Genomic DNA, 19225 nt, shown 5'->3' on the forward strand with positions numbered 1-19225 from the left:
CATTAGGGAAGCTAGGTGAAGGGTGTATGAAAACTGTGTACAATCTTTGTAACTTTCCTGTAAATCTAAAATTATTCCAAAATAAAAGATTTATAATGTACTTTGTCCCTCACACCATATTAAAAAATGGACCATCAAACTAAATGTAAGAGTTAAAACTATAAAACTCCTAGAAGAAAACTTAGGCAATGGTTTCTTAGCTATAACAACAAATGCACAAGCAACCAAAGAAAAAATATACAAAATGGACTTAATAAAAATTAAACACTTTTGTGCTTCAAAGGACACCATTAAGAAAGTGAAAAGGAAAAAAAAAAAGAAAGTGAAAAGATAGCTCATAGAAAAGTAAGGGACTGAATGCAGAATACATAAAGAATTCTGATAATTTAACTGTTTATTTATTGTATTGCCATTATTGGCTTAATTTATTTTAATTTTTTAAATAATTCTTTATTGTTGAAAGTATTATATATGTCCTTTTTTCCCTCCCATTGACCCCCTCCAGTCCACTCCCATCCCTCGCCCCAGGTCCTCACCACCCCATTGTCTGTGTCCAAGAGTTATGCATGTATGTATACAAGGTCTTTGATTACTTCCCAACCACCCACCCTCCCCCACCTTCCCTCTGAGATTTCGCACTCTGTTCCATGCTTCCATGTCTCTGGATCCACTCTGTTTGTTTATTAGATTCCACATGAGGGAGATCATGTGATACTTGTCTTTTTCTGACTGACTTATTTCACTCAGCATGATACTCTCCAGGTCCCTCCATGCTGTCTCAAAAGAGATTCTTTTTTACTGCCGCATAGTATTCCACTGAGTAAATATACTACTGCTTTTTTACCCATTCATCTACTGATGGGCACTTGGGCTGTTTCCAGATCTTAGCTATTGTAAATTGTGCTGCTATGAACATAGTGGTGCATACATTCTTTCTGATTGGTATTTTGGGTTTCTTAGGATATATTACTAGAAATGGAATCACTGGGTCAAATGGCAGTTCCATATTTAATTTTTTTTAGGAAACTCCATACTGATTTCCATAGTGGCTGTACCAGTCTGCATTCCCACCAGCAGTGTACTAGGGTTCCCTTTTCTCCACATCCTTACCAGCACTTGTCATTTGTTAATTTATTGATGATAGCCATTCTGACAGGTGTGAGGTGATACCTCATTGTCATTTTAATTTGCGTCTCTCTGATGATCAGTGACTTTGAGCATTTTTTCATATCTCTCTTGGCCATTTATATGTCCTCTTTGGAGAAGTATCTATTTAGTTTCTTTGCCCATTTTATTTTCTAAATTGGATTGTTCATCTTCCTTCTGTTAAGTTGTATGAGCTCCTTATATATTTTGTATATTAACTCTTTATCAGATGTATCATTGCCAAATATGTTCTCCCAAACAGTGGGCTCCCTTTTCATTTTGTTGATGGTTTCTTTTGCTGTGCCAAAGATTTTTATTTTGATGTAGTGCCATTTGTTTATTTTCTCCTTAATTTTCTTTGTCGTAGGAGATGTATCTGTAAATATTGCTACAAGAGATGTCTTGAGATTTTGCTCTCTATGGTTCCTTCTAGAATTTTTATGGTTTCATGGCTTACATTTTCACAATTTAACAATTAAAAAAAAACAATTAAAAAATGGACAAAGATTTACCGTAAATAGACATTTTCAAAGAAGATAAACAAAGAATCAATAAGCACATAAAAAGATGGTCAATATTATTAGTCATTATGGAAATGCAAAATGAAAGCACATTGAAATACCATTTCACTCCCACTAGAATGCCTAAAATAAAAAGGATAGACAATAATAAATGTTGATGAGGATGTGGAGAAATTGGAACCCTCATACATTGTTGGTGAGATTGTAAAATACTACAGACACTTGAAACAGTTTGGTAGTTCCTCAGAATGTTAATCTGATCCAGAAATTCTACTTCTAAGTATATACCCAAGAGAATTGAAAACCTATGTCCACATAGAAACATGTACATGAGTATTCACAGCAGTACCATTCACAACAGCAAAAAAACTAGTATCAGCCTGGCCATTGTGGCTCAGTGGTTGAATGTTGACCCAGGAACCAAGAGGTCATGGTTGGATTCCCTGTCAGGGCACATGCCTGTGTTGCGGGCTTGAGCCCCAGTAGTGGGCATGCAGGAGGCAGCCAATCAATGATTCTCTTTCATTATTGATGTTTGTATCTCTCTCCCTTTCCCTTCCTCTCTCCCCAAAACTCAATTAAAAGTTTTTTTAAAAAACTAGTATCAACTCAAATGTTTATTAATTGATGAATGGATAAACAAAATGTGGAATACCCATATACGGGAATATTATTCAGCAAAAATAAAGGGATGAAGTACTAATACATGCCACAACATGAATGAGTCTCAAAAACATTATGCTAAGTGAAACAGAAAGGTAGTATTGATAATTCATTTATATGAAATGTCCTGAATGGGCAAATGCATGGAAACAAAGTAGATGAGTAGTTGCCTAGTAACAGTGAAAGCTGTGGGGAGGAGAGAGTATAGAGTGACTGCTAATGGATATGGAGATTCTTTTTGGGGTGATAAAAATATTATGATATTGATGTGAATGGTGTGAACCATTATTTCTAGTGGTTATGGTTGCACAATTCTGTACATACTAGTGGCCTGGTGCACGAAATTCATGCACGGGGGGGTGGGGGGCGGTGTTCCTCAGCCTGGCCTGCACCCTCTCCAATCTGGGACCCCTTGAAGGATGTCCTACTGCCAGTTTACAGGGATTGGGCCTAAACCGGCAGTCGGACATCCCTCTCACAATTCAGGACTGCTGACTCCAGCCGCTCACCTGCCTGCCTGCCTGCCTGATTGCCCCTAACCACTCTGCCTGCCGGCCTGCTCACCCCCAACTGCCCCCCGCCACCAGCCTGCTCACTCCCAAATGCCCCCCCGCCAGCCTGCTCACCCCCAACTGCCCCCCCCCCCACTGGCCTGCTCGCCCCTGCCTTCCCTCCCCACTGGTCTGCTCACCCCCAACTGTCCCCCTCCTGGCCTGCTTGCTCCAAACTGCCCCCACCCCACTGTCCTGATCACCTCCAACTGACCCCCACTGATGGCCTGCTCACCCCCAACTGGCCCCCCTGCTGGTCTGCTTACCCCTAACGGCCCTGCCCCCCACCAGCCTGATCACCCACAACTGCCATCCCATCCTGGCCTGATCACCCCCCCAGTGACCCAAGCTCCCAACCCCTCCTTTTTTTTTTTTCTTTTTTTTTTTTCAGTGCCTCCTTGAGTGGAGGCCAGGGTTGGCTGGAAGCAAGTATCTGGGATTTATTTATCTTCTATAATTGAAACTTTGTAGCCTTGAGTGGAGGCCAGAGCCGGCCAGGGCAGGTGGAAAGCTTGGCTTCCTCCATCGCTGGGGGCAACCCAAGCCTCCTGCTCGCTCCAGCTCCGTGGCCGCTGCCATTTTTGTTGGGATTTATTTATCTTCTATAATTAAAACTTTGTAGCCTTGAGTGGAGGCCAGGGCAGGCTGGAAGCAGGTATCTGGGATTTTTTTTCTATAATTGAAACTTCGTAGCCTTGAGCAGAGGCCAGGGCCGGCCAGGGCAGGCGGGAAGCTTTGCTTCCTCCATCGCTGGGGGCAACCCAAGCCTCTTGCTCACTCCAGCTCCATGGCCACCGCCATCTTGGTTGGGTTAATTTGCATACTCACTCCTGATTGGCTGGTGGGCATGGCTTGTAGGTGTAGCAAAGGTACGGTCAATTTGCATGTTTCTCTTTTATTAGTGTAGATAATAAGAATGATGTAATTGTATCTTTTAAAAGGCTGAATTTAATGTTGTATGAATTAAAAATGTAGTTAAACTAGTTGTTAGCACAAAGTTAAATACTATGTTTCCAAATATTCATTGCCTCTCTCTGAGGGAGTCTTAGTCATGTGACATACCTCAGCCAGTGAAATGTGACTGGGAGTGATGTGTGTGTGTATAAGTCCCTGGCAGGAGCTTTGGGAGCCAGCATGTGGTTCACCATATCATTCTCCTCTGCTGTAACAGTCAGCAGTGCTCCTCAGCCTGTGTCCCCGAGTAAAAACAATGTGGAGTAGGGCCCCCAACTTTTGATGGACATGTAGCAGGAGTGAGAAATGATGTTGTAAACTGCTGAGATTGAAGGGTATGGGATGATAATAACAACAGCTGGTATAATTCCCACCACTGGCAGAAATGAGGAAATAGATACTGTCGCACCATTACCTCAAACAATGCATTTATGTGGCAATACCACGTAGACAGTGAAAATACAGATAGTGGAGTGTAGATGAAGTCAAGGCAGGAGGAGGAGTACCCCTTTACCGACCGAGTGGCCTGTACTGGTTCTGGGGGGTCAGAGTGCAACACGCGATGTCTCTTGAGCTAACACCGACTGAGCACTCACTATGCGTCAAACCCTTTGGGGCTCTGGCACATGCGCTGTTTCCAGTCTTGCCAAAGAGCGGTTTGGTGATGAACAAGAAGCTTCTTCAATTTTGACCCACAAGTAAACAGTTCTATTTTAGAGAAATTAGTGAAGCAAATGAAAGGCTGTGGGATCTGTTTAAAATAGCTACAGAGTGTCAAGGGCTGCGAGCCAGACCAAACAACACACCTTCCCACACACCCCACTTGGGCCTGTGATTACTCAAATCCCAGCACTGGCCAGGGGGGCCGCGGCCAGGAACATCTCTCAGGGAACACAACTGGAAGGCAGTTTGCCAGGAAAGGGCCGCTGGACCTGGCCTAATCTCTGAATGGACTAAAACCTAACTGGGGCAGAAATGCATGACGCTTTTCATCCATTTATGCTGTATAACCACGACTCCCATTGTTTGGTTTTCCACTCCCTCACCTGGAAGTTGGCCTTTGCAGTTCTGCCAGCAGCTTGGCCTGGCCCGGGAGGCTGGGGAGAGGGATGTGGCTCAGAGACCCCTTTAGGCTGAGCCATCAAAGCCTGTCCGGAAGCTTACCTGGTAGTAAGGAGGCTGCAGACACACACATTTATTCGTGCACCAAAGGTTTTAAAACTCTCTTTGCAAATGGAGCGAGGTTGGTTCACTCCTGAGCTCCAGGGAAGGGCTCAAGAGCAGGGGCTGGACTCATAAGCAGAAGGGACCGGGCAGGGCAGTGGGCAGTAGATGTTGTCTCCTCTGCCCACCGCGAAGTCAGCCTGGTCAGGGTTGGCAGGTCCACACACAATTGTGCCTGGAAGGTAGAAGTACAGCCAACACCAAGGAGGGCACCTAGTCCAGTCCTGGGGTGGGAAGGGCAGAGCTGGCACCACAGGCCAGGAAGGCCTGGCCCTGGAGAGGAAGAGCCCTCGGCCGGGGCGGAGACAGGCGCGGAGACTTGACCGGCTGCTGCTGGGCTGTGGGGGCTGTGGGGGTTGTGGGCAATGGCTGCTCCCACCCCACAGGCGGAGGCAGGGAACAGTTAGGAGCTCCCAGGTGCATCTCAACTGCCACGGCATCTCTCCGCCTCGGAGTCTCTCATGTGTACAGTAAGCATTTCCTTTTAAAAAAAATATCAGAGAAACGACATCTTTAAAGCCCACTCGTTTCTTTCCACCTGCCCTGCTCTCCCCTGTTACTGAGGAGAGAAGACCCGATCCAGTCTCTGAAACAGTGGCCAGCCCTGGGTGACGAGAGTGAGGCCAAGGAGCAGCTACCTTCTAAGAATCAATTCAGGCCCGGCAGTGTGGCTCAGTGGTTGACCGCTGACCTATGAACTAGGAGTTCCCGGTTCGATACCCAACCGGGGCACATGCCCAGGGTTGTGGGCTCGATCCCTGGTAGGGGGCGTGCAGGAGGCAGCGGATCAATGACTCCCTCATCATTGATGCTTCTATCTCTCTCTCCCTCTCCCTTCCTCTCTGAAATCAGTAAAATATATATTTTTAAAAAGAATCAATTCAGGAGGGTATGTAGTTTCTATGTGTCTAAAATCCTCCACACCGGTTTAAGATGCTTCATTGCTAGCCATCTTTGGTAAAATCTAGAGTGACGGAGAGATGTAGCCTTACACCCACACAGGAGACATGAGCACCTAGGTAAGAGCAGGTTTTTGGATAGGAGACCCTGGGGCACACAGAACAGGGACCATGATCCCTGCCCTGGTGCAGGGCAGAGCTTTTGGATGGGCAGGGAAGGGGGAAGGGTACAAAGGAGGCCCTTAACCCAAGCTGGACGTAATCTCTGAAATTCCCGTAGCATCTTATCGGTACCCTGCATCTCCGGTTCATGAGTCGGACAAGAGTTGGTCTGGTTCATCTCTGCCGCTTCAGCAGCTCCTGGTGGATGCCTTGTGCCAACAAAGTAGGGTTCAGCGATGGGAGGACTCCGGAGCTAGGTGGTGCGTTGCAATTCTGGGCTTCCCGCTGACATCTGCATTTCACAGGTGGTGTCTATCCATTTTAATAGTGAACTGTCTGAGGCACAGTGATTTACTCAACTACTCATTTCACTCATTCGACAAACATTTATTGTGAGCTATGGCACTGCTCTGAATTCTGGGGGCAGAGACAAAAATCATAGAGCTTGCATTCTAGTGTGGGGAGACGAACAAAAACAAATGAAGATGTAAAGCGCGTAGGCTGTCAGACAGTCATCGATGCTGCGGAGAAAAATAAAGCTGGGGAGGGGCTTTTTAAAAGGGAGGATCAGAAAAGGCTTCCCGTGCAGGTGACACTTGAGCAGACACCGGGAGGAGGTGGGGGACTAACCTGCGGGAATGTGGCGGAAGGACTTCCAAGAGGGGCCAGGCCCTGGGTCGCATCTGCTGATCAAGGAGCAGCAAGGAGGCTGGAAGTGCGTCCTGTCCAGGTGTCATCAGCACAAAGCTCGAGTCCCAGTCTAGTGCCAGAATTCTAAACCTGAAAAAACAGTTTGTATTTCATGGGCAAGTACAATGGATAAATTTGATAACTTTTAGGCTTTGTTTTTTTCCTTCTATAAATCTTTGTTTGAACATATTTCATTTATAAGCTGATGCTAAGTTTTTAACATGCCCTTTTTTTTAAACTTTATTTATTTTGTTATTTTTATAATCCTCACCCGAGGATATTTTTCCATTGATTTTTAGAGAGAGTGGAAGAGAGAGGGAAAGACAGAAATATGGATGTGAGAGAAACACATCCATTGGTTGTCTCCTGCATGAGCCCCGACCAGGGTCCGGGCTGGAGAGGAACCTGCAACCGAGGTACATGCCCTTGACCAGAATCGAACCTGGGACCCTTTGGGCTGATGCTGTATCCCCTGAGCCAAATTGGCTAGGGCAACATGCCTTTGTTAGCTTCCGAGATCAGACGAGATCGGGCGTGTTCAGGGTGGTATCCCCGTAGACCAACATGTCTTTTTTAAAAAAAAAACACAAAAAAAAACCATTTTAAACATTTTAAATTGTACAATTCAGTGGCATTAAATACATTGTGTTGCGCAACCATCATCATTATCCGTTTCCAGAACTTTTTCATCACCCCAAACAGAAACTCTGGTCCATTAAACACTAACTTCCCCTTTCCCCATATCCCTACTCCCTGCTAACAACTACTATACTGTACTTCTACGAATTTGCTGCTCTCGGTACTTCATATCAGTGAAACCATACTATGTGTCTGGCTTATTTCACTTAGCATGTTTTTAAGGTTCATCCACATTGTAGCATGTATCAAAATTTCTTCCCTTTTTATAATTCAATAACATTCCATTATATGTACAGGGTGGGACAAAAATAGGCTTACAGTTGTTTGTATGGGAATAATACCATAATCCTATCTAATAAAAGAGTAATATGCAAATTGACCATCACCCCAAGACATAAGATGGCCGCCCCCATGTGGTCAAAGATGGCTGCCTCCATGTGGACACAAGACGGCCGCCACAAGATGGCCTGCAGGGGAGGGCAGTTGTGGGAAGTTAGGGGTGACCAGGCCAGCAGAGAAGGGCAGTTGGGGGTGACCAGGCCTGCAGGGGAGGGCAGTTGAGGGGGACCAGGCCTGCAGTGGAGGACAGTTGGGGGAGACCAGGCCTGCAGGGGAGGGCAGTTAGGGTTGACTGGGCCAGCAGGGGAGGGCAGTTAGGGGTGACCAGACTGGCAGGCGAGGGCAGTTAGGGGTGACCAGGCCGGCAGGGAGGGCAGTTAGGGGCAATCAGGCCGGCCAGGGAGCAGTTAGGTGTCCATCAGGCTGGCAAGGGAGTGGTTAGGGGGTGATCAGGCTGGCAGGCAGAAGCGGTTAGGGGCAATCAGGAAGGCAGGCAGGCGAGCGGTTGGGAGCCAGCAGTCCTGGATTGTGAGAGGGATGTCCAACTGCTGTCGGACATCCCTTAAGGGGTCCCAGATTGGAGAGGGTGCAGACTGGGCTAAGGGACACCCCCCTTCGTGCATGAATTTCATGCACCGGGCCTCTATTTAGTAAATAATAGAAGAATAAACTCTGTGTTTCACATACAACTGTAAACCTCTTTTTGTCATACCCAGTACATACCACCTTTTACTTACCCATTCATCTATTGATCATTTGTGTTTCCACCTTTTGGCTCTTGTAATGCTATTATGAACATTGGTGTACAAATATCTGTTTGAGTCCCTGCTTTCTTCTGAGTATATATCCAGAAGTGGAATTGCTGGATTATATGGTAACTCTGTTTTGAGGAACTGCCAAAACTTTTCCATAGTGGTTGCACCGCTTTACATTCTCTGCAGCAATATACAAGGTTCCAATTTTTCCTTGTCAACATGTTGCTTGTTTTGAATAGCCATCCTAATAAGTGTGAAGTAACACCTCATTGTGGTTCAGGTTTCAGTTTTCTCACTGACTCCAAATTTGTGAACCATCTTTACTAGTACAGGCATTTTTAGTTTTGGTCCTAGTGCCCTTTGTTTTTGTAACCACTTCTATCTAAATTTATATCTGAGATTCTCAACCAGAGGCAATTTCATTCTCAGTCCCTCCCTACCAAGGACATGTAGCAATGACGGGAGGGAGACATTTGCAGTTGTCATACGCAAGGAGGGGATGCTACTGTCATTTAGTGTGTAGATGCCAAGGATGCTGCTAAACATTCCACAATGTACAGGACAGTCACTTGCAGTAATTTGGCCCCAAATGTCAACAGTGCCAAGGTGGAGAAACCCTGGCACTGCTGACATTTGTCATATTTCATGTACCTTTATTTCATGTACCATATTTCATGTACACTTGTCATATTTCATGTACCTTTATAAAATACATTAAATCCTTTTAGGGATAAGGCAGAATATATAGTATACTATGGCTTCTGAACTAAGTGATAGTAACATTGTAATAAAAATGCAGAAGCCATACATTTCTTATAATAGCATCTCTATGTATATTCTAATTATAGATATTTGAATAATTTATTGAATTAGTTGCTAATCTACACTAATAAGAGATATGCAAATTGACTGTACCTCCATGACACCCACTAGCCAACCAGGAGTGAGTATGCAAATCAACCCAACAAAGATGGTGGGTTAATTTGCATACACAGGCACCGAGCAACCTGGGTCCCAGGAACATCCTTGAGACCCAGGCCTCTCCTAGCCTGTAGGCCCACGCGTAGGCCCTGAGCGGCCGGGGTCCCAGAACGCCCCCGGCCACTCCGGGCCTATGGGACCGGGTGCACGCCCCCAGCCCAGTGCACACAACACGGGGCTGCTGGCCTTGGGGGAGTGCCCCCGGCAGCCGCCGCACAGCCCGGGTCCATGCCCCCAGCCTGGCACACACAACACAGGGCATACGGCCTTGGGGGTGTGCCCTCCCAGGCCACGGGACACACCCCTAGCCCAGTGGACACAACACAGGGGGTCCTCTGCACATTTACTGCAGAGGAAACACCTTTTCTTTTCTTTTTTAAAAAAATATATTTTATTGATTTTTTACAAAGAGGGGAGAGGAATAGACAGTCGGAAACATTGATGAGAGAGAAACATTGATCAGCTGCCTCCTGCACATTCTCTACTGGGGATGTGCCCCCAACCAAGGTACATGCCCTTAACAGGAATCAAACCTGGGACCCTTCAGTCTGCAGGCCGACGCTCTATCCACTGAGCCAAATCAGTTCGAGCATAAACACCTTTTCTGACCTCTCACGGGCTAAGCTCCCTGTACGCCGCCACTTGCAGTGTTCTTGGTAACTTGGGTTATAAGAATCCAAGAAGGTGATCTAGGGTTTTTCCACCACACTCCTGGAGAAGAAAACGAAGGTCCGCTGCTGGAGGGCTAAGAAATGTCACATCCTGCCCTAGCCGGTTTGGATCAGTGGATAAAGCCTCGGCCTGCCCACAGCAGGGTCCGGGTTCGATTCTGATCAAGGGCATGTACCTAGGTTACAGGCTCCTCCCTGGCTGGGGCCCAGGTCAGGGCTCATGCAGGAGGCAACCAATCAAAGTGTCCCTCTCACATTGATGTTTCTCTCTCTTTCACACTCTCTAAAAATCAACAGAAACATATCCTCAGGTGAGGATAAAAAAAAAGAAATGTCATATCCTATGAAAGATACATCCTGAAAATGCCTAAAGAAAGTTGTCATTTTTTCATGGTAAAGAGACTGGAGTCCATGTTGATGAAAACACCTTGGCGGCTGCAGTGGCTGGCAGTGGCTGCAGCAGTGGGGTGATGGGGCTGGTGCCTTCCCCTGATCAGCCCCTTCGCCTCCCACAGAGGGAGGCCAGACTGCGGTTTAGGCCCGCTCCCCATGGGAAGCGGGCCTAAGTCGTCAGTAGGACATCCCCTGAGGGCTCCCAATCTGTGAGAGGGGGCAGGCTGGGCTAAGGCCCCCCCCCCCAGTGCACAAATTTTGTGCACCAGGCCCCTAGTCTATACAATAAAAGCCTAAGTGGCCATTACAGCGGAACAACCAGAATGACTGGTTGCTATGATGCACAATGACCACCAGGGGCAAACGCTCAACGCAGGAGCTGCCCCCTGGTGGTCAGTACGCTCTCACAGGGGGAGTGCCGCTCAGCCAGAAGCCTTGCTCACGGCTGGTGAGTGCAGCGGCGGTGATGGGAACTTCTCCTGCCTCCGCGGCAGCACTAAGGAGCAGCGAGCCAAGCAGGAGCATCAAGCAGGTGGGCGGTAAGGCATGCGGGGTCCCGGACTGCAGGCCGGGCTGAGGGAATCCCCCCAACTCCAGTGCATGAATTTCATGCACCGGGCCTCTAGTTATTTTAACTAAAATACAATGAGATGAAACTATTGCCATTAATATATATATTTTTTAAATTAGTATGTTCCTAAAGGAAATAGATATCTGGCCTTTTATTACATTGAAAAATATCACATACCAGCCTCTCTGTCTGGTACTAAGGTGGATATGGTCCCTGTACCCATGGAGCAAAAACCTCACTAATGAGTATCTGATGTTGGGCCAAGCAACTTTTTTTAGTGTTTTGCATCTTATTTTTTTCAGAACTGCAATTTCTGTAATTTAAATCACACATTTCCATGTCTTTAAGTTAATTATCTGAAGATTTTTCATTTTCTTTCTGAGCTGCCTCATTACCTTGGTTATTCATGGTGTTTGATGGTCTCCTTCTCTGACTAGGCGTCAATGTATGAGTGGTACATCTCTGTAGATTTTTTAATGTTTTGATGCATCTTCCCTTTTGAGTTGAATAGTTTAAGGAAACAAGAATTCTTATAAAATGAAAAACTTTAATTGTTTAAAGCAAAGGCACAAGGAAACATTTCAGGTTATCATACGTTACAATAAGAAATTTCAATGGTAAAATAAAATACATTATAATTTTGCATCTCTATAGTATAATGTATTATTCTAGCATAATGTATTATTCTGGCATCTCTTCTTTGGAGTGAAAAGGGAACAGGTAGATCAATGGATATGATGTAAAAACTTAGATTATAAATAGCATACACTCCACTTTTAACCAGAAATTTTAATTTCAGAATGAATTAAAATTAATTAATTTAAAAACGTACTGTTTTGTTAATAATAGAGCAACAAGAACTTTCTTGCTAAAACTCACTGTTTTAATAAAAGTAAATCATTGATTTCTGAAGTGTTAGCTGTCAACATCTGGCATCACAATAATCAAGCTGGCCATAAAAGGGCTTTACCAAAATACAATTAATCTACTTTTCTTATTTAAATATGAAAATTATAGTGCATTATGTAAAAGATAAAGGATAATGAGGAGCCAAATAATTTCTTATGTCATAAATAATATACTTAAAAAGGTCTACACCTTGTTTTCAATCAAAGGCACTATCTGGAGAGTAACAAGTTGCATCATGAGCCAAGAAAAAGTTGTTTTTTTCGTCCAAAATAGTCAGCCAGTTACTTGGGATTTGATGTCTCAATTCATCATCCAATACTGAGTGCCTGATATTTATCAATAAAAAGGGTAGATAGGGTAGAAAGGTACATCTTTGACTTCTTTTTCCAGGATGAAAAATTTACCACTAATTCTTAAAAGAGTGGTTCAAGTATTTTCTTGACCTAAAAGTTCTGTTTCATCACCTCAATGCAATTTCCACTTTATTTAGGTCATTTGTAAGCCTCTACCCTTAGTCTTTCAACCCAGGGTGGCAATGACTCCAGGAAGGTGACTAGCCCAAGGGAGTGTGTGTTATTCTAATTTATTATGAGTTTTAAAAATTTATTTCATTCACTTTACCCCCTTCTCCAATATTCCTCAACTCTGTTTAACTGAGTAACATTTAAATGACAAAATAATTAAAATCTATCAAGAAAACACTGTCAATGTCTCAGTCTTAATTTGAATGAAATGGAATCAAATCAGAGCATAGTATCCTACTGTATCCTAAAGGTCAGGAACATTTTAAACTCTGCTAAGGAGTATTTGAATCAAAGATATTGAATGAGAAGATTGTTTCTTGTTTTTCATTGTCTAAATTACAAGAGTATCAATCGATTAGGGTTTACTTACTGTGATTCTTTTAACACCTAATTCCAAATCAGGAAAAGTACTTAGGAAATTCTCTAAGAATATCTTTCAAGATTTAGAATTCAAACATGATTACAGAAAGATGTTCTTTCTTTTAAAGTCAGATTATAACATTGACTCAATGAAGCATACCTTAAAGGTCAATCATACATACTTTGAAGAACAGTGCTGGGATTTTGGAATTCTTTCTTTCTCCATTTCCAAAGACACATATATCCTTCCAAATCTGTCTATGGTGTCACAGACTTCATGATATAAAATAGCTGGTACACTTTCAATAGTTTTGAATACAAGATCCAACAGGAAATTTTAGGTTTCCAAACTATTAGCTCAATAGCAAAAGCAAATGGTCCGATCCTCTATTAAGACAAATTGAAGAAGCAAGCATACATTTTAGAGTATCTAAATCAAAGGTCAGCAAACTTTTTTTCTAAAGACCAGACAGTAGATAGTTTAGGCTACTCAGCTTTGCCACTGTAACATAAAAGTAACCATAGACAGTATATAATGGATAACCATGGGTATCCAATAAAAATTAGTCAATATTTAAATCTGAATTTTATGATTTTCATGTAACAAAATATTCTTTTGATTTTTTTCCTTCAACTATTTGAAAACGTAAAAAAAACTTTCTGCTTGAGGTCACGTAAAGACAGGCAGCTGGCTGGAATTGGTTCGTGGGTGCAGTTGCTGACCTCTGGTCTAGATCATTCAGATTTCTTGATGTGGGTGTCAAAGCAGCCATGTGGCCATGAATCATCTCATTTCACTTGAGCATCAACAGACTCCAGGCTGACAGTAATGCACCCCGAAGCACCAGTCAGGCAATTCTAGGAATAGTATCTATACTCAAAAGCTGTGAAGTGTGGTTTAAACTTATTTAAAATCACATTAATTATCAGAAAAGCAGGGAACTGAAACTCATTAGCTGAACCTTTTCCAACACTTTGGTGTCAGAGAGACCTGCATTAAAATCTTGGTCTGCTACTTACCATGTGACCACAGGTAAGTTATTTAAGCTCTAGAATTTAGCCTAGTGCTACGGACACAGCAGGCATGTTCTCAATCTCCTTTCTCAGGCAAATAGCTACACAGGGCTTCCTGGAGAAGCCTAGTCCACGGAGATGCACAAGACTTAACTCCTGGTGTTAGACAGAAAACTAGTTTTGTCTCTTCTATTCCATTCTGTAATTTTTTTTTTCTGCATGCAACATACTGTGCAAAATTGTATTTCTATACTAAATCCAACCTTCCCATCTTATCCTCCAAGGCTATTTTTTCATAGGATGCTGATGAAAATGAGAGTGGGAATCATCCAGTGAACATATTCTTGTCTTTCCATAGTGTAAGTGTAATTTGGGTGTTTCCTCCAATTTATCAATGATAGATACTCAGTTTCCTAGGAAAAAATAGTCTAGATGATAAAAAAAGGGAAGAATTGGTAGGAAATAATTCTTATGGCTTTATCTATAGATTAGTAATTAAAGAATCTGAAGATAATGCTCATAGGTGACTTGCAGATATTATTGTTGGGTATCTTGGACTTCAGTCCATTGCTTAATTTATATTAAGTAGAATATTAGCACTAAGTAATGTTTGCTGTAACTTCTTTAATCATGGACAATTTATTAGTTTCATACACGTGAAGTTAAAACGTCTCATCAATAGTGTTTTTGAGCAAGCATCAGTTATAAAATCTGCTAGTGTTGAATGCTAAGCAAAGTACTAAAACTATTAAAATATTAGTGTTTGGTTTTATTTTCAATTTCCTTTTAACTTTGTATTTACAGAAGTCCTGTTAGAATGCTGAAGGCAGTCACTTTGCAACATGTACATTCTCCATATAAAATGATGTTCAATGTTGGGTGATGCAGATTTATAAATTATGTACAAAAAACAATATATTTGTAGTTAACTTACTGCTCTGGATGATAAGCAATATATGGAAGTATCATATGATATGCACATAAAAATTAGAAATTCAAACGAAACTTAAAACTCTCAAGACAGTTAACCCTAATTTGTATTTAAAACATTATATGGGAAAAAGACACTGTGTTTGGGAACTTTCAGTGGTCCACTAATAAAGCAGTAATTTCAAATGGAAAAAAAAATTCCCCCAAACACAAAAGCATAAGGTAAATCAGATGTGTGTCTTGGCCAAATGTTTGTAGACAGTTGCCCTGAAACAAATTGATAAACATAAATATACAATTTGTTTACTAAGCATAAAATATTGCACAAGAGCAGTTTTGTCTGAAGAAAATTAAATTTTCATAGTTCAGAACTTCAAATTGTTTCCACATATAGATATAATTACATTTTCTACACAAGAAACATTAAGATTCAGTAATACTGCTAGAACCTTATTTTTCACATTAACCATATTCCAGTCTACTTTATGGCAATGGTCAGTCAGTGGTGACGGTTTGGCAAAGATCAAAAGGCAGGTAAGATTGAAAAATATATATATGTACATATGAAACAGATATGTCCCCAAAAACCCTTAATCATATAACTGATCCCTTAAAAAAATCCACAGTCTAGTTCACAGTGATGGTCAGACAGTGGTTGAGTACGATTCTCTCTTTCCTGGGGGCCGTTCCTTTTGATCCACTTGATTGCCCTCTCTGGTCTCCATCACACTGTCTTCTGTTTCGCTTTCACTACCATCTGCCACAGTGGGGGCTAAAGACATCACACCAGATTTCCTGTGCAAAGGAAAACCAATGCCACTCTCCCGTAAGGAATTCTCTATGAGATCTTCATCAGAGGAATGGGATGACTCATCATCTCCTATTAAGTGGTTGACAATGTGGATTCCATCAAAAGGGGGTTGGCCCAAGAAGCTCCTCTGGCCTTTTAGGCACCTGAGCTGTCAAAACAAAATCCAAGTTAATACAGTCACCTGGGGGAAATATATACATACCTCACCAAGAAAGCAAACATTTCATGTTTAAAGAAGATGAAACATTGATTTCCTCCTATTTATAGATAGAATAGTAACTACCAATTTTCGAGCCACTCCTGTGTGTTATGTAATGGGCACATAATGTGCTATGTTAATTGAATAATCACAACAGTCATTAAGGTAGATTTTATTATCCTCATTTCAGAGAATAGGAAACAGAGACTCAGGTAGAGCAAGTTGCTGAGGACACATAGCTAATAGTAAAGTTTAGAATCAGATTGAACTTTCATTTTACTAGAGGTAATACAATGAACCCCATGTACCCATCACCTAACACAACACTGATAATCTAATTACAGTATACCTCTCCAGTCCCTGGATTATTTTGAGGTAGATCTTAGATATCCTATCAGTTCATCTATAAATATTTCAGAAGATATGGACTTAAAAGTCATACTCCAAACTATCACACTGTCTTTTAAGAGCATGTCTCCTTAATTCAGTGAATCATGAAAATAACTTACAAATCATTAAAACTTGCTTTAATGTCCTGTTACAATATCCTAAGAACTACCTCACCACTATCACTCTGTTAGAGCAGGAATACTTCCGCCCACTAAGTTATTTCCTTCTGTGTGGGGGAATGCCAGTAATGTGTAACGTTTTTGCTTTCTCTCCCCTCCTCCTTCCCGAGAGGAGCCACTTCCCTCACCATCAAGTAGGGGACAGCAACTGCAGGTTTTGCTCAGCTCCTTCTCTTTCCATCTTTGGGAACCAGGTTGTTTCTTTATCCCTGGAGTTTTATAGGATGTGATCCTCAAGGGGGAAGGGTTGTGGAGATCAAAGGCTACATTTTACTGGTGGGCAAGTCTGACTAATTCTAGAGTTCATATTGAAAAATCCACTGTCACAAATCTAAACCACATCCCACCAAACCCAGCTTTATCAGAATTTAAGGTTATTTCTTTTCATCATCTGTCAATTCTTTGCCTAAGTTCCTTCACATTCCCAAACCACCACCATGGATACTACTACTTGCACTACCATATAATTAAGACATTAGCCCTGTCCTCAAGAGTTTATGTTTTAAATGTAAAATTTAATTTTGATATTTCCATGTGTTAAAAATGCAAAAACAACAATAAAAAGCAATTAACTATCAAAATCTGCTTTGATTATCAAGAACTTTGCTGAAATACACCGCGTTCTCCTAACCTTATCATTACTGTCAATCTTCAATTTTGTTTCTCAGGGACAAACTCCTGGTCACTTACTATCTTTCAAATCTTGAGATAAAGGCAATGTGAAATATTCAGGAAATATTACATACACTTTCAAAACTAACGGTTCCGAGTAAAGACATTACATGTAAGCTTTGCCATAACACCTCCCAGCTTTCCCTACAGACTTCCAGGAAGATGTGACGAAACCCAACACCTCCCTGCTGGTATGTGACCACAGGACACAAGAGGGTGCTGGGACTCGGTACAATGATGTCTGTGGCAAACGTTCACCCATAAAGAAATGCATGTGCCCTCGGCGGAGAGAACAAAATTACCGGGAGGTACAATGTAACTGAAACAACACCTTTCTCCTTGGCAGGGCAGGAGGGGTACAGACTTGGAGTTGAATCTTCAGGGAAAAGACAAAGAGCACCAGACAGCCTCCCATGGTTGTGATACCCACTGCATTACAACGGCCACATCCATGTTCTGATGCAACATCCTATCACCATATTGCAACACATGATTTATGGCTCCAAGTGTTAAATTAAGTCAGTTAATCTCTTCCTTTCTCTCTTTTCCCCAGGCCCTTTTGAAGAGATAATATGGAACACGTGACTCCTTTTTCCTGGCTGTTAAAGGAGCAGCACAGCAGGGGAACCACAACTTCCCAGCTGTTTGGAAAGTGGTAGCTTTCCTCTGCTCCAGCAAAACTTACTGCAATTAAAACATTCAGGATATCAGATGTTAATAAGCCATCTCAAATACTACATAAAACTAACTATAAGTTGAGGGTCATTTCCTCAATGTCAAAGGAGATGCAATTAATGCTGCTTTTTTTTTTTTTTTTTTTTGAGAACTGCTAATATAAAATAGCAAGGGAATAGAGGAATTGTTCGGGTGGGCAAGAGAAAAGGTTAAGGGAAGAGACTATTTGGTAAAACTTAGTTATCCCCTGGGCCTAGGAGGAAAGTGGACACCAGGCAAGGAATTACAGAGTACTAAGTACCCAGATTGTGAAATGGACTCCAGGTGGGGATGTCCTCCGGGACCCCTCCGCCTGTGAATTGGGACTTGACTGGAAGAAGACCAGAGCTGGGCCCTCTAAAGTACAAAGTCTTGGTTGCCTAGCTCTAAGAGCGATCCTGCTTATCCTTATTACTATTCTTTTAGGAACTAATTATATTTAAACAATACAAAAAGCAGGTATTTAATCTTCTCAGCCCAACCCAACCCCCCAAAACTTTCAAGGACATTATTGGGAACAAATTTAGATTAGCATATCTCAAAATATGGCCCACTGGCCATCTGCATCAGGATAACAGAGGACGCCTATTAAACATGTAGAATCGTTTCCCAGATCTAAGGGAAACACGAGAGTGAAATCCCGGAGTCTACATTTTTAACAAGCATCTCAGGAGATTCTGATATCCTCAGTTTGAGAATCATTAATCCTCTATTCCAACCAAATGGGGCTGAGTCACAGAGGACTTACCTGAAATGGAACTCTTAATTACTTAGGACAAAAATGCGGCTGAACTATGGACGTCTCCTGTGGGTTTGTCTGGTTTATACAAATGGACACCACCTTTCAGCAGCACAACTAAGATAGGCCACCTCCACCATCCAGAAAGAAGCAGTCAGTTTAAACATATTTCCCTGAAACTTTCTCCTGGTAGGGTCCAGGAATGTGTATGTAACTGTTCTGTCCAGTCAGCATGGCTCAGTGATTGAGCATCAACCTACGAACCAGGAGGTCACAGTTCGATTCCTGGTCAGGCCACATGCTCGGGTTGCAGGCTTGATTTCCAAAGGTGGGGTGTACAGGAGGCAGCGTATCAATGATTCTCTCTCATCATTGATGTTTCTATCTCTCTCTCCCTCTTCCTTCCTCTCTGAAATAATAAAAAAAAAAGAACAGGATACTCTAAAAAGAGATCTTAAAAACAAACAAACAAACGAAAGGCGATCTTAGACATACATTTCTCTGTCATGAAAGACATGAGCTTTGAGATTGAAAAGGCTTGTGAAGTACCTGGGCACAAAGAAAAGAACTAAGTATCCAGCCCCAAACAAAACGTGTTTTATATAAAATACTAGAGGCCTGGTGC

At 42.5% G+C, this 19225-nt stretch overlaps 1 protein-coding gene across 5 annotated transcripts in view; it reads right to left on the minus strand.

The window, feature by feature from the left end:
• Positions 1 to 11686: 11686 nt before the first annotated feature.
• Positions 11687 to 19225, minus strand: part of EVI5 (ecotropic viral integration site 5) — a 184877-nt gene continuing 177338 nt past the window's right edge. For 4 of the 5 annotated variants that reach the window (XM_054721359.1, XM_054721358.1, XM_028129965.2 and 1 more), the window contains one exon: positions 11687 to 15855. In XM_054721359.1, the coding sequence (XP_054577334.1) occupies positions 15541 to 15855 (315 nt within the window). In that variant the 3' untranslated portion in view covers positions 11687 to 15540. The remainder of the gene's footprint in view (positions 15856 to 19225) is intronic. The other variant, XM_054721360.1, reaches the window with a different exon arrangement.

Source organism: Eptesicus fuscus, chromosome 9, assembly GCF_027574615.1.
Source record: "Eptesicus fuscus isolate TK198812 chromosome 9, DD_ASM_mEF_20220401, whole genome shotgun sequence".
Taxonomy (NCBI): domain Eukaryota; kingdom Metazoa; phylum Chordata; class Mammalia; order Chiroptera; family Vespertilionidae; genus Eptesicus; species Eptesicus fuscus.